This window comes from Nanorana parkeri, unplaced genomic scaffold (assembly GCF_000935625.1).
Source record: "Nanorana parkeri isolate BGI_ZX_2015 unplaced genomic scaffold, ASM93562v1 scaffold1023, whole genome shotgun sequence".
NCBI classification, from domain to species: Eukaryota; Metazoa; Chordata; class Amphibia; order Anura; family Dicroglossidae; genus Nanorana; species Nanorana parkeri.
Window position 1 is genome coordinate 31880 of NW_017307291.1, and position 24265 is coordinate 56144.

The window sequence follows — 24265 nt, forward strand, 5'->3', positions numbered from 1 at the left end:
TATATATATATATGGATATGTGACAGTTCTATGATGGTGGATCGAACGGCAGTGGTTTCCTGATGAAATGACAGTTGGTTTTTACAGTTTTTTGCTCGGACCGGCACAGCGATTGACTTTTTTTGTACTGTACCCCCTGCACAGGAAAAGGATTGTGCAATTGGTTATTTCTATGTAACATTATAGCTACCACATACACAGAAAAGTATTTCTATTTCCATTCCAATTAGCTAACTGTGTGCTAAAGAATGGCTTAGGGCTAGTTCACACCAGACCTAGGCCCGATTCTGACATGAACGCACTGCATCGCATTCTGGCCACCTCGCTTTGTTTTGGGGTGGGTGGGGTATTGACATTGAAGTAAATAGCAGCGCAGCCACGCCCTCTGGCCGCAGTGTGATTGCCCGCACTTGAACGTGTGGAACATCAATGCCTGCGTTCCTGTCCCGTCAGAAAAAATAGTATGCATGCAGCGTTTTTTCTGACCACACCGGACTGGAATGCAGACATTGATGTGCCACGCGTTCCGGTGCGGGCGATCGCACTGCGGGCAGAGGGCGTGGCTGCGGTGCCATTGACTTCAATGCACCACCACGCCCCTTCCCGCCCAAAACAAAGTGAGCCGGCCAGGATGCGATCCAGTGCGTTCCGGCCACAATTGGCCCGGAACGCACTGGGGCTGGTGTGAACTAGCTCTTAAAGCAGAATGTTTGTAAAGAAAAATTACTAGAGGGTACGCTTTTATTACAAAGGGGGAATTCATGAGGGTTGCCACCTTTTCTTCAAGTGAAACCCAAACACTCTAGCGCCGTGCGCTGCGGCATCTCAATCAGATGGTCGCGCATGCGCGATGACGTCATTGCGCATGCGAGAGGTGACATCACGCCAGGTGTCACCTCGTCGACTCTAGAGACTCGGGACCCCCTGTGTACGGGTGGCCTGTCACACGTACACAAGCCTCAAAAACCGGACTGTCCGGATGAATCCCGGACAGGTGGCAACCCTAGAATTCATCTAAAGTGGAGTGGCCAGAATCTGGAGCAGTTGCCCATGGAGACCAATCAGCTTCTCTTTAAAAAATGGGAACCTGTGTGAAAAAGCTCTGCCGTTTTCTGCTTCAAAAGCTGTGTACTAGTGAAGCTGTTTTAGCCTGTACAGATTCCCTGCAAGTGGTGAAATACAGTATGTTATCCACCCTTGGTACACATGGTACTGGGGCAGATACCGTATATACTCGAGTATAAGCCGAGATTTTCAGCCCATTTTTTTGGCTGAAAAGTGCCCCCCTCGGCTTATACTCGAGTCAGCATTTAGGTGTCTTCTTACTTACCTCGCCGAGCGTCGCGTCACTGCTGCTCCGGTGGGCGGCGCTCCGAGCGGGGTCATCTGGCAGTCTCCGGGTCCTAATTTAGGTGGCCGGAGACTGCCAGATGACCCCGCTCGGAGCGCCGCCCACCGGAGCAGCAGTGACGCGACGCTCGGCGAGGTAAGTAAGAAGAAAAGAAAAAAAATCCCGCAGCGCCAGTACAGCAGGGGAGCAGGGATGTGTCAGCGGCGCGCTGGTCAGACGAGAGGAGCTCCAGGTGGGGTTGTAATTATCGGGCAGGCACCTCTAAGTCAGCTAAATTAGGACCCCACCTGGAGCTCCTCCCACTGGACCAGCGCGCCGCTGACTCGTCCCTGCTCCGGCACAGTGAATCACAGTAAGTGAGGGGAGATTTGGGGGGATTTATTACGGTAACCAATTATGTATTGTCTGCACTGTATTAGCAGTATATACTCTATATGGAGTATATACTGCTAATACAGTGCAGACAATACATTTACAATGATACTAACATGAATGTATTAAATGATCTGTATGTAGCCCTGTACTATGGATCATTTAACCCATTCATGTTAGCAGAGGATCATTGTAAATGTATTGTTGCAGGCACTCTATATGTACATGTACTATATACTACATATAGAATGCACTGAACATTAGATTTACAATTATCCTCTGCTAATATGAATGGGTTAAATGATCCGTAGTACATAATATGTAGCCCTGTACCCCCTTTTCCACTTACAGAGCTAGGTTATTGTTTTTTTCTTTTAAATAAATATTCATGTAATTTTATTGGTATCTATCTACCATTAGCTGCCTCATTTCCCACCCTCGGCTTATATTCGGGTCAATACTTTTTCCCAGTTTTTTGTGGTAAAATTAGGTACCTCGGCTTATATTCGGGACGGCTTATACTCGAGTATATACGGTAGTTGTTTTGCCAATAACAGCAGAAGGACCCTTAAAGTGCTCTAATAACTCCCTCTGTTATTTTCCAGCCTTGAAGCGTTTTGCTGATTTAGCTTTGCCCCGGTTTTGTTCTAGATACCTGTTTAGCGAACCTCAACAATTCCCTGTTTCCAAGTTCTTCTTTGGATTCGGCATTGGGGGCCTGTTAGGAATTGGTAAGAATTGCATTTGCTTATCAAACTTCAAAACTTTATCAGCTTATAATGAGCGTCTGCGCTGTATTCATTTTCACCATTCATCATGTTGTCATATGTTCTCCTCTACAGTCATCTATCTATTTCTGATAGACCCCCTCACAATACCGATTATAGCAAAAACCATGCTGCTATACTTACTGGCAGGTGAGTATCTATCTATCTATCTATCTATCTATCTATCTATCTATCTATCCTGTCTTTCTCTCCGTTCTACAGTCGTGGCCAAAAATATTGGCTGCCCTGCATTTCTGTCAGATAATACACCACTTCGTGCAGAAAATTGATGCAATTACAAATGTTTAGGCACTTTTTTATGTTCATTTCTTTTGTTTGTATTGGTATATGGTATATGGAGAAAAAAAAAAAAGCCAAACTTGACACATTCCACGCAAAACTCCAAAAATGGACTGGACAAAATTATTGCCACCCTCAATTAATATTTGGTAACACAGCCCTTGGAAAAAATAACTGAAATCAATCGCTTCCTATAACCATCAATGAGTTTCTTACACCGCTCTACAGGAATTTTGGAGCACTCTTCATTCGCCAACTGCTCCAGGTCTCTCAGATTGGAAGGGTTCCTTTTCTCCACTGCTGTTTTGCGATCTCTCCACAGGTGCTCTATGGGATTTTGATCTGGACTCATTGCTGCCCAGTCCAATACTCTCCAGTGCTTTGTCTAAAACCATTTCTAGGTGCTTTTTGACGTGTGCTTTGGGTCATTGTCTTGCTGTCTTCATGCACACAGTCAAGACATCCAGTGCCTGAAGCAGCAAAGCAACCCCACAATATCAGTGACCCTCCGCCATGTATGACTGTAGGGACTGTATTTTTTTCTTTAAAGGCCTCATTTCTTTTTCTGAAAACAGTAGAATGATGGGCTGCACCAAAAAGCTGTCATTTTGTTTCATGGAAAAGCTGTTAATATTACAAACAAAAGAGATAAACATGAGAATGCCTAAATATTTGTAATTGCAACAATTTTCTGCACAAAGTAGTGCATTATCTCACAGAGATGCAGGGGTGCCAATATTTTTGGCCATGACTCTATCTATATATCTATCTATCTTTATCTATCTACCTATCTATCTATCTATCTATCTACAGTGGGTATAGAAAAGAATCAACCCCCCCTTTAAAATAATCGCATTCTGTTGCTTTGCAGCCTGAAATGAAGACAGACACAGTTTTTGTTTTATCCAGCTGTATTTACTCAGTGCAACTTATAACATCCAAGTGAAAGATATAACACCAACATTTCAGAAACCAATAAAAAAAATTCAAGAACAGAATGACTGGGTTGGAAAAAGGATCACCCCCTCCTAAAAATGACTTGTAAACTCAATCAGGTGTAGCTAATCACCTTCTCAATCACCACTGAGCTTTGCCAAAACGCACCTTGAAAATTCTGAGGCCATATGGAAAAAGCTGTTATGGCCAGATAAGACTAAAATTGAATTGTTTGCCCTCAACACCAAAGGATATGTCTGGCGGAAAACCAATACAGCTCACCATCCAAATAACACCATTCCTACAGTAAAGCATGGAGGTGGTAATATCCTGTTATGGAGGTGGTAAAATCCTGTTATGGGGGTGTTTCTCTGCAGCAGGGAGTGGAACATTTGTCAGGATAGAAGGAAAAAATGGATGGGGCAAAATACTGTTAAATTCTTGAGGAAAATATGCTGCCCTCTGTCAGATAGTTGTAAATGGGAAGAAGGTTTACCTTCCAACATGACAATGACCCAAAGTACACAGTAAAAATGACCACATGGTGGTTGCAGGAGAAAAAGGTGAATGTCCTTGCATGGCCTAGTCGGAGCCCAGACTTAAACCCCATAGAAAATCTGTGGAATGACTTGAAGACTGCAGTCCACAAACGGTCACCATCAAATGTAACTAAACTTGAGAAGTTCTGCAAAGAAGAGTGGGCAAATATTGCAAAGTCTAGATGTGCAAAGTTAGTAGAGACATATCCCAACAGACTAAGGGCTGTAATTAAAGCAAAAGGTGGTACAACAAAATACTGACACAAGGGGGTGACTCTAACTCAGTGATTTTTTTTCTGACATGTTGGTGTTATATCTTTCACTTGGATGTTATAAGTTGCACTGAGTAAATACAGCTGGATAAAACAAAAACGTTGTCTGTCTTCATTTCAGGCTGCAAAGCAACAAAATGTGATTATTTTAAAGGAGGTGATACTTTTCTATGCCCACTGTATCTTTTTATCATCTATTCATCTTTTTGTATATCTATGCAAAATCAAACGACAGTTAAAATATTTTTTGTTTTGCATAGGGTGAGGAAGGGTTAGAATCAATAACAGGTATGTCCCTGCTAGGGATATTTCTCCTTATTTTGTTTTCCGGTCACCATTGTCCCAGGAACAGGAAATTAGTTCCTGAGAGGTACTCAGACAGCAATGAGATTTTCCTTAACTTGCTGCCCTGTGACTACAGCAAGTGAGGGGAAATTTCCCCAACAAGGAAACCTATAGCAATAAAAGCCCAATAGAAGAAGCATCTCTTCCTCACTCAATCGTTGACGTTTAAATTTCATTTCAGTTATTATTTTTAGTATTTGTGTCCCCTGATAATGCAGTAATGTCCATGACCCTGTTTTATTTCATTTTTTAGCTACTTTTGCCAGTGGTTGGGGATCATCTGCCTACTTCAGATGCTCCAACCTAATCATCGTTCCGAACATGCTGGGAACGGAAGGACGAGCTTTCCTTCTCATTTTGGTTATAGCGGCTATCTATGCTGGTAAGTATTTCACTGATTACTGTCTTTTCTTACATACATTGCCATGGAAGGAATGTATCTGATTCTTTTCATTCTTTTACAATTCCTATAGGTCCTGGGGCCAATCTCCAACACAATTTCTCGGAGATACCCCGTTCGATCGGCTGCACAGTAGAACTTCAAATCAACAACACGAAGATGTTGTGGAAAATTTTATCGACCCCAGTGAAGAATATCCTGAGAAATGTTGTAGTGAGTACACAGATCACATAACACGGGCCAAAGATGGCCCACTAAGATTCTAGACTTGTGTGCATAGGTTGTCATTATTCCAAAAATTTAGGGAGAATGTGGCCCAGTTTTTTCTACTTTTTCACAGAGAGGGGAAAGATGTAGAACAGCCATCACTAAATGGCAGGCCGCGAGCCGGACACAGACCAAGTGGCAGTTAAGTTCAGACTGCGATTGCCGACCTGCGCTGTGTTATGGATGGCTGACAGTGGAAACACTAGCCTCTGAGGCCGGTACTTTGACTGAAAGCCATAAACCAATGCAGGCCCTATCTCCACATTCCTGGTTGCTAGGACCGTTGGCTTTCTAGCAATCAATGACATCAAGCAGGGCCAGCTGCTACTAAAAAAAAACTGAAGACTGGAATCTGAATGAGTTCTATACCATGTTTTCCAGCAAAAAACGCATGATTTTGAGAACATAGGAGATGAAGTCAAGTCTACATTCCAGGACGCGAAACAGGAAGTCGAAGGCAAATCGGGATATGATAATAGTAAAGAGGAAGAGCTGAAGCAGAAGGAGAAAGTGACATCCACGCAGAAACAATTTGATATTAAGAATATACTGCGTTGTGAATGTAAGTATATTAGATCTTTCCCCAACCTGAAACATACTGTACAGATACCAGGACACCTGAAAGTGTCTGTAAAACCAAAACTTTTTTTAGTTTTTGATAGTGTAGGATATGGTCATGGCTTATTTTGCTGTCTGTCTATTGTTGAGAAAATTACCTTCACTTCCTGTCCCACTAATGCACATTAGATACAGAATTTTTTTTAAACGTACAGATTAAAAAAAAAAAAAAATGTATATCCTAAATCTTTGATGTTTCTCTTTCCTAACAGATGTCATCGAACTTGGCATCACCAAATGCTATGAATGGTTTGATATGAAGCATAAGGAATGCATGGATGCAATTGTAGTCCCCATCATCAGCCACATCCTTTGCATTCCCATGCAGTTTTCATTTCTATGTAATATTCTTAACAGTAAGTACCCTGCCAGTGACATAATATTTACAGGGTTATTGACAGAAGGGTGAAGAGTTTGGAGAAGGCAGGAGAAGGGAACAATCTAGGACAGTGGTTCTCAACCTGTGGGTCGCGACCCAAAAGTGGGTCGCAACCCACAGTTGAGGGGGTCCCCACATGCCTTGTGTTGCTCTAGGTAGGAGGCTCCTCAGCCTCCTCCTAGCGCAGCCTTGTCAGTTCTCCTAGATGGCGCTGCAGCAGCAGTGGCCAGAGAGTATCAGAGAGAGGGGAGCAGGCAGGAGTGAGGGGAGGTGAGTGCTTGATCACCACAGAGCCCGCACTGGACGCCAACAGAGAGTCCCACTAGCCACCTGAGAGCCCGCATAGCCTCCCGAGAGCCCACACAGATACTAGTATTGGTGCATCCCTACATTTTACGGTTAGGGGTCACCACAACTTGGCAAATGTTACCAAGGGGTCCCGGCCCTAGAAAGGCTGAGAACCACTGATCTAGGACAACATAGCTGACCTGGAAAGTGAACTGAATTGGAGAATTTTTCCAAATCAGCTATTTTAGCCTAGATTGTTCACTTCTCCTGCCTCCACCAAACTCTTCACCCTTTTGTGAATAGCCCTGTTAGTATGTTTACGATTATAATAACTGCAAATAATCTGCTACAAAGGTATATAATAGGGATGCACCGATACCGTTTTTTCAGCATCGAGTACTGATATTTATTTTTTCGGTACTCGCCGTTTCTGATACCGAAAGCTCTGTTAAGGAAGCCAGGCGGGTAATAACTCGCTGCCCGGCTTCCCAATTAGCCGGGAAGCCGTCTCCATGCTCCCTCATCACCATGTGACGAGGGAGCATGGAGCCGGCTTCCCAGCCAATCAAGAAACCGGGGGGCAAGTCATTACCTACCCCCCGGCTTCCTGATTGGCCAGTAAGCCGGCTTCATGCTCCCTAGTGACGAAGGAGCATGGAACCAGCTTCCTGGCCAATCAGGAAGCCAGCCAGCGTGTATTGACTCAACGCCTGCCTTCTTGATACTGGAAGATCAAGTATCAGGATAGGCACTGGCAGCATTTGGGAGAGTACTCGCTCAAATATTGGGTATCGGCACCAATATCGATACTAGTATTGGGTATCGATGCATCCCCAGTAAATAACTATAAATTGTGTTTCGTAATGGATCATTTCTTTCTTAGTGGGAGAATTATGGTGCAAAAAGTATGTTCCTATGGAAGCAGAATTTGGAGGCATGTATGATAAAGCCAACATGTCTGTGAATAATGTGGGACAAGGACTTTCCAGTCTACTCACCATCCAGGTAAGTGTGTTAGTTAAAGCTCTTTAGATGGTCATTTTTATGGCATAGTGTAGAGGTGCTCACTAACTCTTCTTACAGAATGTTTTACTATACAGTATATCCAGGTGTTTCTATCTTGTTTTACTTATCTCCTCTTTTATCTTGACAGAAGGATGATGACATTGATGCTGTCCTAAATATCACCGAAATGACCTTGAAGGATAAGATCTTGACCTCCATTGAAAAGAGAAGGTCGACATTTCAGAATATGTTGGCCTTTCTGAATAGTATCATGACATTGTCCTTTGTTTTTGTCTTCATATCGTAAGTTATCCATAGACTAACAAACTTTTTTTAAGTATCTCTACACTACAATTGGGCATGATAGCATATGCTAAATGGTAGGTAACCTTCAAAGAGATAAACTGACTTACGGGTCTATACCCAAGAATAGCATGCAAAATACAACAGCTTACCGGTTCTTAGATGAAGTTGCTGCATTTATTTTCTTCCTTTAGAAGAATACTTTTTGCAAGTACAGATAAATACTAGCTTATTTTTCTGATGATATGCATGGAGACTATAGTATAGCTGTATTTGCATATTGTGAGAAGAGGCTCTGAAAATCTATGAATCATAAACATTAATGGCTCCTAAGTATTCGGGCCTGTTCACATGAGTTTAAGGTCCTGATCAAGTCCGGATCAGCAGACGCGGTGCTATGTGTTTTGCCGCGTTTTTGATGCGTTCCAGTGGGGAGTGGGGCTGTCAGTATGTTAGCTGCAGCGCAGTGCGTTTTTGATGCGTTTTGCGTTTCCGGACCATTTCCTGACCGTACAAAATGTGACATGCAGTATTTTTCTGTCGTAACCTGAACGGACTGCGCACGTGAGAACTGTAGCCCATAAAACACACAGGGATACATTGGGATGCATTTTTAGTGCAGGAGCGTATGGATCAGGTCAGCACAGAAAACGGACGTCGTGTGAACAGGCCCTAGCATACAGTGGGAGGGATATACATCCATACATACTGTATATAACAAATAATTGGTGTAGTTCATATCTCATCTTTCATATTTATTTTCCCATCACAGTGCTTTCAAATACACCAAGCAATACAACTCTGACATCCGGCATGACAACTATTACGTGACTACTTACTTCAGGCAGATTGACGCCCGACGGCGAAAACTCGTAAGTATTTCTATTTATCGTTCACTTGAAATGCCAAAGTTTGTGACAGGTTTAGTTTAAAGACAAACTTCAGCAGTTTAGGTGGACAAAAGTGTCTTTTAACCTCCCTGGCGGTATGATTATTCAGGATTTTAGCATGCCAAAGCGGTACATTGTTTTTCATGGCAATTTGTTGTTTTATATAGTAGGCCTGTAATTCTTAAATCTTAGGAATTACTCATCTAAATCTGTCCAAACAAGAGTCCAGTAGACATCCCGGGTATGATAAAGTTTGAAACACGAAATCATAAATTATAATATAATAAATAATTATAAGAAATTATAATATAATAAATAATTATAAAAAAGTATAATATAATAATAAAAAAAATAATAGTAAAAAAATGGTCCAGTAAATGGGAATTCTGGGGGCGCTGCCTGATCCGTACCACAGTCAATAGAGTACAGTAAAAGTGCAGGCAGGGCACTGGACGTAGCTCTAGGGACAAAATTGAAGTGAAATAGTTTGATGTAATTATAGCAGATTACATTGTATTGTGTGTATTCCGTGTAAATGTCATGTTTGCACTTTTGAATTTCCCGCCGGCTCCGCCCCCCGCTTTGACGCTCGAAAACGAAACTGAAAGTGTGGCTCGGGGTTACCGCTCTTGGTACTGAAAATTAACCCCGAGCCACACTCGGGAATACCGCCAGGGAGGTTAAATAATAATTATTGGCAAATATTAGCATTTTTTTAACAATCAAGAGATTTACAACTTATGGCTAAATTGTCTTTGCAGAAAAAAAGATATATACTACCTCTGAAGAAAGGAGAAATGTCAAAGATTGTATTTCCATTTAGTCCTGCAATCCAAGGGCCAGAAATGGCAGCCATGGTGAGTATATAGGGACTGCTGCCTAGGCCAGGGGTCGGCAACCCGCAGCTCCGGAGCCGCATGTGGCTCTTTCATCCCTCGGCTGGGCTCCCTGTCCAGGGGTGGAACTACCGCCAGGGCCTCGGGGCCTGAGGCTGTGATAGGGGACCCAGTGAGGTCCGGTCCTGGGAACCCCTCCTGGTGGAATATGCGGCAGTGCGGGGTCCCGAGACACTTTGTGAGTGCGATCTCACATTCCACCCCACTCACACAGTCGGATAGAAGTGACCTTTCAGGACCGAACAGCTGTTCCAGGGCAGATCAGTTCTCCTGCACATGCGATTTGCGATGCCGATCAGCCCTGGAACAGCTGAGAAAGCGTTGGAATGCTTGACCTATTGGTGGTCACACATTCCCCCACCAAAAAACTGGGCGGGATTACATTGAAATGTGTGACCACGTCATCGGTCACACATTCCAACCTAGTCACAAACTTAGATAGAACAGCGGCCCTGCCTAATCATTTAATCAGAGAAATAGATAATATTAGGCAACATTACAGTGTAATGTTCCCCATTATAATCCACTTTTATAATTAAATGAAATAACAGCATACACTGTGAAGTTACACGCGTTACACCCCCCACCCGCCTCTCCCCCGAAAAAGCTCCTCATTTGGACTCACCTGCCAAGCCTCACAGCCAGCATCCCAGCCAGACGGTGTGCACTGCAGGGGGCGGGGCATGTGACACTTCTCCTCTCCCGCCGCCTGTTACTAGGGACGCGGCCGGGAGAGGAGTTGATTCACAGGACCCGCCCCCCCTTGCTGAGAAGCCCGTCGGCAGTGCGGGGCCAAGGGACCCTGCACTGCCAGCATATTCCACCACAGGGGGTGCACAGAACTGATCTGCCCTGGAACAGCTGTTCGGTTCTGAAATGTCACTTCTATCCGACTGTGTGAGTGGGGTGGAATGTGAGATCGCACTCACAAAGTGACCCGGGACCCTGCACTGCCACATATTCCACCTGGGGGGGGTGCCAAGGACCGGACCTGGACAGGGAGCTGCAGCAGAGGGATGAAAGAGCCAAAGGTGGCTCCGGAGCCGCGGGTTGCCGACCCCTGGCGTAGGGAAAGGTTAAATCCACGGTCAGGTTTTTTTGGGGGGTCCTTTTGGAAAGATTTCCCTTTATCTCCTGTCCTGTAGACACAGGAAGTGAGAAACAAATGTGTTAAATGTCCTCTTAGAAAGTTATCAAAAAAAGGTGTTCTTATTAGAAACTAAATGTTCCCCTTACGGGCACACAGACACTGCAGGTACAACAGGCATTCGGAACACTGTTGTTTTATTAGGACAAAGACCGCAGTGCTCACAACCAATAGATCTAACAGTGACCACAAACTTTCCCACTACGGCAAGGTCAAGCACTGCCTTACATGTACTCAATAAAGAAATAAAACCTGACAGGGGTCCTAATCCCACACCACTCTATCATAAACTAAAAAAAATGTTGACTTTACCATAAACATTGCACTGATATTTGTACTGTCTTATACAGATGATAGAGTTACGCCAGTGTATCCTCCCGATTATCATGCTTATCTTGGTGAGCGTCTTCGACAAGATCCTGTTTAATGTCTTGGATGTAATAAGAAGACATTCAAGCATTTCCTACGTCTTTGCGAGTAAGTATAATCTTTGCTCAACAAGGGGTGTTAAAGGAGAACAATGGGGTTAAGGCTTTTCCCCATAGTTCAACTTAGGGTAACGGGAGGACACAAACTAGCGTCCTCCCGTCACCCTAAGCTCAGTATACCGGTATACTGAGATGCCGCAGCTGAAGCGAATCCCGACAATTATGTCTGGATCCGCCCAGCTGCGTGAGTGACAGCTGGCTCTGCCTATCTAAAGGCAGAGCCAGCTGTACCCGCCCCCTCCCCCGTCCAATCCGCCAGTCAGCGCTGGAGGATCGGAGCGGGGAGGGGGGAATCCAGTCCCTCCCCTGTCACGACAGAGAGCCGTGACAGGATTGAGAAGTAAGCGAACGCCGGTATGTGTTTGCTCACTTCCCGATCTACTGAGCCGACCTGTGACAGTCTCATTGTCACAGGTCGGCTAGAACTATGAGGTGAGTGAAAAGCACTCATCTCATAGTTCTCCTTTAATGACACAGGGCCCTTCTTCCATAGGAAATACAAATTCCAGGGTCTCAGACCTTGGTCTGAGGCCCTGGAATTTGTATTTCCCTGGAAGAACCGCCCTGTGTCCAGGGCCCTGTGACCCAGATAAAGGTCCCATACTTTACTTATTTGGCAAAACTTTTGGTTTTAATTCTATAATTTTTCTCAACAGGTTATCACAAGTTAGAGGTCCTTGTGGGAGGTGACACCTTGCTGGCGAATATATTAAGAAAAACCATCGGTCTTCTTAATTCTACATCAAACACATTTGAGACCAGCAGCAATGAGAGTAAGTATGCAAATAGTGACTTATCATATACAGCTGGTATCATAGTGCTTTAAAATTGCAACTTTTACCTTATCTCTTCCATAGTGTGCCTTCCCAACCCTATTGAGATGAGTGCCATCGATCACCTCGTGACTTGTGCACCCGTGCTTGGACTCATTTTACTATCGGTCCTTCAAGTCTTCTTCTATCGCCTGCGCCGCGTTGTGGCATCTTATTTCTTTCCAAAGGTAAACCTTATAAACAAACTCAAGCCTTCCTAATGAGTTGCGATAACACACACGTCATTATGGACATTATACATAACTGTTATGTGAGTTAGCACATTGTTATTAGAAAAGTGTTGTCACAATCTCATCAATTAAAGGAGAACTATGGGGTTTAGTCTTTTCCCCATAGTTCTCCTTAGGGTAACGGGAGGACACAAACTAGCGTCCTCCTGTCACCCTAGGCTCAGTATACCGCGAGCTCTAGCTCGCGGTATACTGAGATGCCGCAGCTGAATCGGATCCCGACAATTATGCTGGGATCCGTCCAGCTGCGTGACTGACAGCTGGCTTTGCCTATCTAGAGGCAGAACCAGCTGTTCCCGCCCCCTCCCCCGTCCGTTGCGCCAGCCAGCGCTGGCGGATCGGAGCGGGGAGGGGGGAATCCAGCCCCTCCCCTGTCACGGCAGAGAGCTGTGACAGGATCGAGAGGTGAGCGAACGCCGGTATGTGTTCGCCCACCTCCCGATCTACTGAGCCGACCTGTGACAGTCTCATTGTCACAGGTGGGCTAGAACTATGAGCTGAGTGAAAAGCACTCGCCTCATAGTTCTCCTTTAAAGTACAACTTAAATTTGTTAAAATGATATCTTTAAATGTCTTTTCTGATCGTTCGTTTCCCTTTCTTTGCTCCAACAGAGAGAGAAACGCAGAGTTCTCTTTTTTTATAATGAACAACTCCGGAAGCGGGCTATCTATGCAGATGTCAAAAGGAAGATGATCATGAGTAAAGCTCGTATCAACCGACTCAAGGTGAGTAAGAAATACAAATTTCTGATTCCTTCTTAGATCTTCAGGGCACTAAGACCAGCTATCAGACTCTACTACTGATAAATCTGGTAATGGGTCTTCTTTCATGGTGCGCATAGGGTATACATGATGGTCATTTGAACTACAACCTTGTCCTTTGATTATGCAATATCTGCTAAAAAGAAGTGTTATAGTTCATAGTGCTCTAGCAGTTACTGATCAGCTGGCGGAGCCATTTATATACTCTCTCTGTTCATTGGCCATTTAGTGTATGAAGCAAATTACCACCTAATGGATGGATGTATGGACATATCTTACCTCTACTGCTTTTCCATGATCCTTTGTCTCATAGTGATTTTTTCTTTAGATGGACACCCCCTTGGGCGCTTTCTATCGCCATTGTAAATGGCTTAGAAAGTTTATCCGAAGATACTGCATAGTCTGCAATGAAAGCGAGACGAAGAAATCTTACGTCTGTCCAACACCAGACTGTGGAACCATCTATTGCCATCAGTGCTGGAGGGACATGAAAAAATTCTGCTTCGCATGTACACCGTACGAAGAATTTATTCATGGCCCTGATTACAGTGACAGCGAGTACGGCAGTGACTAACCACCATCCACTGACTAGCAATTAACATCTTTAGGAATACACCGTATATTGTTTATCCGGGGATTTATCCAATCGCCTGAACATATGATCAGGAAGAAATTTTTCCCCTGTTGGAGCATATTGCACAATTGCATTAAGCTTCAGGAGGGTTTTTCGCCTTCTCTGGATCAACTGGCGGGTTCCTAAATAAAAAATGTAATAAATACAAATTTGTGTCTGCTATGATGTTTTAGTTGTGATAAGAAGATATGGGGAGGAGTCATATGATATAAGAGGGAGTGGCTAGGTATAAAAGAGGGATGGTATATAGAGTGTTTAATAAAATGTGAGCTGAAAAACCTAGCTCATGCATTTTGCAAAGAGGTAAAAACTGGACCTAGGTTTGCATGCCAGTGAACACGTGAGAATAGAGAAATGCATTAAAGTTTGCATACAAAGATATCTGTGTTCATCTTTTGTCTCTGAATGTTATTACATTCACTATGGAATGAATGAAGTTCAATTAGAACGGCAATGTACACTGAATGAGGGACACTGATCTGATAAACACTATGACATAGCTTTTATTATATTATTAAAGGAGAACTATGAGGTGAGTGCTTTTCACTCACCTCAAGAAATACAAATGACAAAATCAAATGCTTTGTGAGCTAAGGAGATGAGCGTATGCCTGTGAAGGTTCATTCATCCAGGTCCGAGGTCATGCTATATCTGTAAAAAATAAGTCAAGGCAACCGAACCTGCTGTATTTTTCTTGAAGATGTTTCACTGGTCATCAAACCAGCTTTCTCAATTCAGAATGGCTTGTACAAAAATTATCTGCGAATAAATATGGTGAATGCCGCTCCAATCCACATAATCTGTTAGTCGCAACCATGTGTTCAATCATTTGCATAATTGGAGCTGGGAGGTGTTAATAACCTGCCCAGAGACAGGTGTTAAAAAAGCATTGTATGTGGCAGACAATAGATGTCTCACCTCCCCCCCTCCCCACACCTCCCCCCCCTCTATTCAAGCTTGGCTTCTCCATTTTTACATAAATGGCCTCTTTCACACACCTTTTAAACCAGTCCTCCTCCCTGCCTAGGATGCGTACTTGAACGCACGCTGAACGCTTGCGCACACCGGCCCGTCCGGCTTTTATCTTACGAACATGCTACACACCCACCGAAAATCGTACGATTCTCGGCGGGTTTTCGAACATGTTGCTAGATAAAAGTCGTGCGACCTTACAGTAGCAGAGGTCGCACGGCTCCCACACACCTTACGATAATCGTACGATAGCGGGATTTCCCGCGATTATTGTAAGGTGTGTGGGCACCTTAACAGATTATGTGGATTGGAACAACATTCACCATATTTATTCCCAGAGAATTTTTGTAATTGAGAAAGCTGGTCGGATGACCAGTGAAACGTCTTCAAGAATAATACAGCAAGTCCAGTTGCCTTGACTTATTTTTTTACAGATATAAGGAGATGAGCATTTTTGTATTATAGTTATTAAAAAACATGGTAACGGTTTATAATACAAAGGTCTTTAGCAAACTAAATATCATCCAGGATGGGTTTTCTTTCACTTTAAAGAAGAACTCCAGGATTGTATAAAACATACTCTTGCAGTGCAGGAGTAGTTACTTGCTTGTTTTGGTCTAGTAGCACAAATAAAGAAGATATACTCACCCAATCCTCGGACCAGTGGCAGTGAGCACTTACCTCTTTCCCCCTACGCTCTGGATGTGCTATGACCCCCAACAGACCTGTATTACACGTATTGATGTCAAGGGTCCTTAGACCACTGGAGCCTAGGGGGAAAGAGGCTGTGGGGACTAGTCTAGTAGCCTGGCGGGACCGAGGATCAGGTGAGTATATCTTCTTTATTTGAGCCCCCTAGACCAAAGCGAGCAGGTAAAGTAGTACTAAAGGCTAGACATTTTTTGCCTTAATGCATTCTTTGCATTAAGGTAAAAAAACAGCCAGTAGCTTTCTATGTTTCCCTTTCTCCCCCACACTTACCTGTGGTCGCTTGTCACCTCCACTGAGTCCAGAGGGAGGGTACTGAGGGCAGAGGAGCAATTGGCTTCTTCTGCCGTCAATCAATCTGTTGGGAGGAGAGTGGTGGAGGGAGCAGGAGTGTGGCTAGCCGCACACTGTGAGTGTCTATGGCTGCACACAGCTAGGTAGAGGCACAGTCGGGAACAAGCATGCACAGGTGTCTTCTCAGCAGCTGGCTAACTGATGGAGACAACCACAAACAGATTGGGGGGAGGCAGTTTGAGAACCAACTAGAGAACATGGAGATACAAAAGTCACTCTGCTCTCTCCTACTTTTAGCATGATCCTTGTATTACAACGCAACAGATTGGCACTTGTTCTGCTTCTCCCACCCTCAGTCTCAGTTCTGCCATATAAGGACCTCAAGGGGCTGATACCAAGTCAGATTCAGGTACTTATACTGCTTGCAATTAAGATAAATCCATTTAAGGATGTACTTATGTATACAGAGCTGCATTCATTTAAGTATTTTAAATCTTCCTGGGGTTCAACTTTAAAGCAGGGGAAACTCCGGGGACAATTTTTTATTAACCCTTCCAGTAGGGTTACACCCGCACTGCAAGGGTTAAGTGCTTGATTTTGTCTGGGGTCAAAAATAAAAAAGTTATACTCAATCCTCAGGGCCTTAGATGATCCCTGGAGCCTCTCTCCCGCTCCACTGAAACGGTCTTATGTCCCTGAGTCATCACATTGTATACAGTACACAGTGTATAGGGCATGAGGATACTGGGGGACATGCCATCGCTGCAGCCGAGGAGAAGACAGGCAGAGGGACTGTTGCCACAGCTGGCCGGCTTGGAGGATCAGGTGAGTATGACTTTGTTATTTTTTACCCTAGGCAAAAACGAGTACGCAACCCTTGCACCCCAGCCCCACTACAAGAGTTCATCAAATTTTTACCTGGTGCTGTTCTTCAACATTTGCAAACAGCAGAATAGTTTAATATCGATAAAATTATTTTCCTATAAAATACACATTTAAAAAAATCTCAGATTTGAGATGCACCGATACCAATTTTTCCAGACCGAGTACGAGTATTAATACTTTCCCTCAGGTACTAAGGGTCTCAGGTGGGCTTTGGAGGGTCTCAGGAGGGCTTGTGGAGGGTTTCAGGAGGGCTGTGCAGGGTCTCAGGTGAGTAGTGCAGGGTTTTAGGAGGGGTGTGCGGCCTCTCAGGTGGGCTATACAGAGTCTCAGGTGGGCTGTGCAGGGTCTCTGGTGAACTGTGTGGAGTGTCAGTAGGCTGTGCAAAGTCTCAGATGTGTTGTGCGCGGTCTTAGGTGGATTCTGGGCTGTGCGTGGTCTCAGGGTGGCTGTGGATTTTATATCGATTTTTATATTTTTCGTTTTTCTGATCTCGGATCTGAAATTCGATTCGGTTCATTATTTAGATTTAAAATCTATCCAATTCTTTTGGAACTAAATCACATGATCTTGCTTGTACAGACCCCAAAAAATCTGATTGGCCAGAGAACAGTCACAAGTTCGATTTAGTTTTCACATTAGACATGTAAATTTCGTTTTGTTCCGAATTCGTACGAAGTTCGTTAAATTCAGACATTCGATGCATCCGAATTTCCAAATTGGAAAATGCCCATATGCAAACGAATCCAAGTCCGTTAAATGAAATTCAGATTCGTTCGCATTTGGGCGCTTTCAATTTCGGAAATTCGGATACAACCGAATGTCTGAATTTAAAGAAATTCATACGAATATCCATGCGGAACAAAACGAAATTTCCATGTCTAATCCCTAATATAAATAATGGCTTAGTAAAACTGCTGGCAGGAAGGAGAAGGTTCTCTTTTTTTCTCATTTCAATGTACTGTGCTCATGGGTCTGAGAGTAGAGCATAGTGACAGGATGACATGCTGTATATGTCATTGTGACTCATATTAGTTTTCATCCTCATCCCTGACATTAATATACACAGCGACAGTTTTAGCAATTCATCTGTTGACCTAGATACTGGCTTTTATTGAAGACAATACAGCATGAGTCAGGTAGCCTCTGAGCATTGTAAGCACAGAAGCTACAGCCTGGGAATGTTGGCTGCCGGGCAGTGCGGTTAACATGTTTGCAAACAGCAGAAGAACAAACAGGAACAAGCTTGTTAATCCATGATTATGACACCAGCCATTCCAATCATCTAACTGACTGTGCTGAAGGAGAAAACAGAACCTGCTTATAATAACAGAATGAGAAGTGCTTGAGGCCCAGGCCACTGATTGTATGTGAGAGCAGAGGTCCGGCTTTACAGCGTGCTGCTAGAATGCTGGTGTATTTTAACCTTTGATACAGCACTTCAATGAAGCATTTGTGGCACTTTTCTGGAGGTATTGTTACATTAGAAATGTCTGTGCCTAATTCATGAAAGCCAAGCCACAGTTCAGTTAAGAATTACTATACGTACGACAGATTCAAGTCGTTCTTATTTGCTCCATTTTCATGATGTGTCAATATGACAAATCAAACAGAATTACCGCCAGTTGGTAAAGTAACTGCAGGTAATTAGGACCAAATCTAAGTTGGTGTAAAGAGAGAGTACCGTGTACTGAGTATTAACAAGCAGGACATGGGGCATGTTTACATGGGGCTGCATAGCTTCATTGGTTGCCTCCTCCCTGGCTCCGTAACACGCCCTCTCACTTAGTTTGTAGCGCTTCCCTCCTTGTTTTCTCTGCTGGATCCATCCATCGGTCGGATACCCCGGTCCGCACGCTTCCGAAGCCGCTCAACTAAACAAGCAGCATTCCAAATATTAGGAATTTTATCTTCCTTCCTCCCCTTAAACCCCCCCCCCCGTCTGTTTCCCTTGAGCGCTGTATTTTGGTACATTGTCCTTATAACTTTCCATATTCACTAAGCACCTACCCAGCAGGGGCTACCGGTGGTAAACAGCCATATAGCAGCTCAGTAAAGGTTTTTATTGGGACCCCCCATCCGCACACGTGCTAGTTTTTCATATATAACACAATGAAAACTAAAGTCCTTCCCCCCCGTACCAGGACACCTCGACTTATAACTTTCCACGGTTGCTAGAATGAAGCCTAGTCTAGCAACCTAGGCTTAGCAACCAACAATGTGGGGCTGAACACTGACAAAGGTTGGGCCGAGCCTAATAGAGATGTTGAGTAACTAGTTCCCCATTGGGTCCACATTCCTTGTGACTGACAGCAGGTGGCAGTGGGCATACAGAGACAGTACAATGTACTGTGTATTAAAGAAAAGGGCATGGGGCATGTTTACATGTGGCTGCATAGCTTTGGTTGCTAGGAAGAAGGCTAGCCTAGCAAACTAGGCCTAGCAACCAACGATGCGGAGCTGAACACTGATAGTGTGTGGGCAAAGCCTGATAAGAGTTGCTGAAAAACTACTGACTGACAGCAGGAGGCAGTGGCAAGATTCCATAGCAATGTCCACTGCCATCTGCTATGCATAATCATATTAATTGACTGCACTAGCTATTACCCCTTCTAATATTATAACCCCTTCTAATATTGTAATCAGTAGTTGTGCAGGGCCGTAGCGAGGGCGAGACGACTGAGGCTCCTCTCGCCTCGGGTGCAGGTGCTGGGGGGTGTGCAGCCATCAGGGAGAAGTGGGGCGGCACATCTCTGCACAGAGGATCGGTACATATCACTGATATATCACATATATCAGTGATATGTAGCCTGCAGCCTGTGAGGTGCAGCCTGCAGCTTTTCATTTGGATGCCCGCTGCTCTCCCTCATCTGTATGCAGTGGCATCAGAGGAGCAGTAAAGTGCTGCAGCCGGTGAGGGGGGGGTTTGTGCTGTGCGGAGGAAGGAGCCGCTGTCACAGCAGCATGGCCGAGCTGTGAGTGAGGAGAGAGAGCCGCTCGGTCAGGATCTGACAGTGCTTTACATCACTTCCTGTTAATTCATGAGTTTCTCAATAGGTAGTAGCAGTCAGTACAGAGGCTCCTCCCCATTCAGAAACTGGTCATATTAAATATTTTCTGAATGAATAGGAAGCCTCTGTACTTTCCATTCATTTAGAACAGGGGCTGCAGAAAAAGAGATTGAGGATTCTGTGTCCTTAATTTCTTTTTCTATTTTAAAAAGGAAATAGTAAGGGTCTTTTTAGACCCCTGATATTTCCTCGAAGCCCTCCCCAACAGTAAAAAAAAAAATGACAATTAAAAAAATAACAAATAAATGAAAAATAATAACAAATAAATAATAAAAAAACATTTTTAAAAACATCCTGGTGCTGGGGCACACAACATCACATGATGTCACATGCCTGTTGGGGGAGGGGGTCACATTTTTTTGTTCTTGGCTCTGGTGCAAAAAGAGCTAAAGCTCTGTAGTTGTGTATCCTTTTCTTCAAGGTGTCACCAGGAGATAATTATCGTTGTATAGACACAGTGCTTCTACACCATCCCAACCAAACAAAACTATCTGTCTGAATTGCAATGTTATGTGGACCTGATAGGAAATAGTCATAATGCCCATCATACTCTACCCACACAACAGCAAAACTCCTCAGCCGCTGTGTCTGACTGTGTGACAGTCGCAGGGGCAGGCAAGAAGCTCAATAATTCTGACCCTGTTATTTTGTCAGGCTCAGCATTTCTGAATTGCACTCAGTTGTCTCAATTGTCTGGTATAGACACTATGTCCCCAGTGCTGGCCTACATGTGACAAATTCATGTACCTATTTCAGGTACAAAAATCTGTTGCAAGCGATGACATTTGTCCTACGACACTCTTGATGAATTTCAGGATTAGTGTTTATAAAAGAAAAAAGGACCAGCAAATGTATTACTGTATATGCAACCCTATTGCATTGCAGTAATAAATATAGAAGGTTCAACTGGGCTTTAACACCCGACAGAGGAGTAAACTCTTCCCCGCTCCATCCCAACCAATAAAAACATTTTGTGCTAGAGATTGGATTTAAAGTAAATGAGTGAGGGTATAAAGGTGAGAGCTGCATGTTTCTAAATATAAAAGCACTAGGACTGTCATCCTTTCTATATCATATTTTTCTTAATTACATTTTTTATCTTTTTGTCCTAGACATAATAAATCAAAAAAGAACATTATTACATACAGGTCTATATTAATATTAATATAATATTATACATGAAATATAAAACATCTCTGTGTGCTACAGAGCTGTGAAATGGATTGATACAATAAAAAGTAATTTCCAGATAAGTGTTACGAAAGAATAGGTTTACAGCCTCTTTGTGAGGTAGTAGAGAAGTCAGCTAATTGTGTATCTAATAAAACTATTTCTCTCAAAGCTTTGCCCAATTAAGACTTGTAAAATATTGACGTCATGTTTTTTTTGTGCAATTCATTAATAGAAAATATTCATAGGGAGTGTGCAATGCTAGCTCAAAGCTGATATTAATTATTCTTATATAAAATTCCATTCCTCCAATTTCAGGTCCACAGTTTAAAGTGGACATGTCATCCTTGTATAACTGGGCAGTCAGACATTTTCTGGGCCTGACAAGCACTCCTCAACTGCAAGTCTGAAAAGTGCAATTGGTTAAAGTGTATATATAGCCAAAACGTTTTCTTGAGTTTTGGTTAGAGTAGGGAAGGGTTAAAACCACTGTGTTGAATTTTTGGGGCATCCATTTGGTTAGAGTTGGTACCTTGTGGCTTCTTTTTTTGTTAGAGTTGATACCTCATAAAGCTCTTTTTGGTTAGAGTTGGTACCTTGTGGTGTCTTTTTGGTTCAAGGAGCTTAAAATCCAAGGTCTCTATTGCACATGCATACTGGGCATTTGCTCCAAGAGGAAACCCACACCAGCACAGGGAGAACCTGCAAACTCCATGCAGATAGTGTCCGGGCCAGGGTTTAAACCAGGGACCGCAGTGCTACAAAGCAGAAGTGCTAACCACTAGGCCACTGTGCTGCCCAGCTTTAGAGTTGGTACATTGTAAAGCTCATTTTTGGTTAGAGTTGGTACCTTGTAGAGCTCATTTTGGTTAGAGTTGGTACCTTGCAGAGCTCATTTTTGGTTAGACTTGGTACCTTGTAGAGTTTATTTTGGTTAGCATTGGTACCTTGTAGAGCTCATTTTGGTTAGAGTTGGTACCTTGTGGAGTTCACTATGGTTAGCAATGGTACCTTGTAGAGCTAATTTTGGTTAGTGTTGGTACCATGTGGAGATTATTTTTGGTTAGCACGAGTACCATCTATTTCCACTCTGTCTACATAGTAGTTGTATGTCTCCTCATATTTTCGATTGATTTCTTCCATGCCTTTCCTCCATCACAAACAGACTGATAGGTTAATTGACTTTTATCAAACTCTTTTTTATTTATATAAATATAAAATAAAACAAATCAAGTCAATGATGAAGATGGACAGCTGGCGTACATCTTTCTGAAAATCATAGTATCATAGTATCTGTACCTTATATATAGTACCTTAACTGTTAAAGGGGTTCTAAACCCTCCCGTTTTTTTGCCAATATCTACTGCTTAGAAGCAGTAGCTATAGGCAAACAGTTTTAAAAAAACCAAAAAACGCTAAAACAGCGGTTTAAACTTACCTTTTTCTCTTTGCGCGCTCCCGCCCTAGAAAACGAAACTGTTCGGGCGGCCGCAAAGCATCTTGGGGCGGGCACATGCGCAGTTCAGATTCTCGACCCGGGAGACGAGCATAGACGCAAGGTAAGTATATGGACGCGGGCACCCGCATGCAGACAACGCTGGATCGGAGAGACAGAGCAGTCAGCGCTGGATCGGAGAGCCGCCGCACCGCTGGAGGGACAGATGAAAACATCAGGAAAGAAGAAGATCGGAATAAGAGACAAGGTAAGTGCTAACATTAACATGGGAGGGAGGGGAAAAAAATTTGACTTTAATGTCACTTTAACAAAAATGTATCTTATTTGTGTATCACTCGGCTGTAGATCCTCAAATCATCTCTGAATTGGTGCTGACACTGTCCTTCCTTCTGGAGGGTGGTTACTTTTTAGCAACCACTCCAAGCCCACTTCCTCGATGGACTACAATCTCATGGTTAATTTACTAATTTGTATTGAGTTTGTAGTCCATCAAAGGAGTGAACTTGGAACGGTGACTACTTTACAACACACAGAGGGACCATGGGGAACAAAAGTAGCCACCCTCCAGAAGGAAGGACAATGTAAGCCCCAAATCAGAGATGATTTGAGGATCTACAGCCGAGTGATACACAAATAAGACACATTTTTGTTAATAGGGTAGTTGAATACATTTTTAAGGTTTAACTCTTGAGTTTAGTGCAACTTTAACTCTTTCAAGTTGAGCCATGGATGTCCATTCCTAGGACCTCTGCCATTGTTATGAATATGTCTTTGTGAACTCATAACTGTATTGTCAATTTTCAGGCTATAACACAAGTGAGCAGTAGACAGTTTGCTGACAGAAGGAAGAAAGGAACCAAAAGCATTTTTATTACAGTAAGTGTGTGTGGGAGGGGGGTTCTTCTACATGACCAGCCCTAAATTACTCATCCTGTTGAAACTTCAGGGGACATTAAATAATTCTATTTTCTAATTCATGTGAGTGGATCATTTAGACTTCTTCCAGTCAGGTTATGGCAATCACATCAAGGAACCAGGATGATATTTACGATTAAAATATTTGCATGACAATCATGAGCATATCAAACCCAGGCCTGAACAGGTCAACAGGAAGTCATACTTCCTTCTTTTATTTACAAGTATGAATCAAAAGTATTATCCTTGCCAAATAAAATCTAGAGTAAGTAGAGGCCATGGGGTATGAGATAATTGTTTCCCGTTGATTTAGGCAAACTCTGGGTGTGTTAGGGCAGCTCAGGAGATGTTCTGAACATTTTCTCTGACCTCATTAAACATGAGACTGAGGTGAGGCAATATTTGTTTATGAACTAAAGCCGGAGTCACAGCAAACACACACATATATACACAGCTATATACACAGCTATATACACACACCTAACGCACCAAATAACTGAAGAGTTTAACTGCTACTTTCCCAGCGTGAAGGCAAATGACAAACACTCTTCATAAATTACCTTATTGCCAGACATGTAAACGTTACATTTTGCTGATGTTTAGTTTCCTCCATTGGACATTCTTCCTCGGATTGGGCCCAATATTAATATCAATGGTTGGACTTATTTCTTCACATTACTCCATACATTCTCTCAGTGGTCATATTTCTATAGGATTAATTGAATATATGTAGCCACGGTTACCTTACTTACCTTACTTTGTTACTCCACTATGT

At 43.2% G+C, this 24265-nt stretch overlaps 1 protein-coding gene across 1 annotated transcript; it reads left to right on the plus strand.

Annotated features, from left to right (window-relative positions):
• The first annotated feature begins 843 nt into the window (after nt 1-843).
• DCST1 (DC-STAMP domain containing 1) lies at nt 844-13990 on the plus strand. Its single transcript, XM_018567223.1, has 16 exons — nt 844-928; nt 2329-2454; nt 2566-2640; nt 5136-5264; nt 5356-5495; nt 5931-6111; nt 6380-6523; nt 7718-7839; nt 7988-8142; nt 8915-9014; nt 9794-9889; nt 11426-11552; nt 12220-12336; nt 12421-12563; nt 13239-13352; nt 13717-13990. The coding sequence occupies exons 1-16, from the start codon at nt 844-846 to the stop codon at nt 13960-13962; spliced, it is 2100 nt and encodes a 699-aa protein (XP_018422725.1). The 3' UTR covers nt 13963-13990.
• The last annotated feature ends 10275 nt before the right edge of the window (nt 13991-24265 follow it).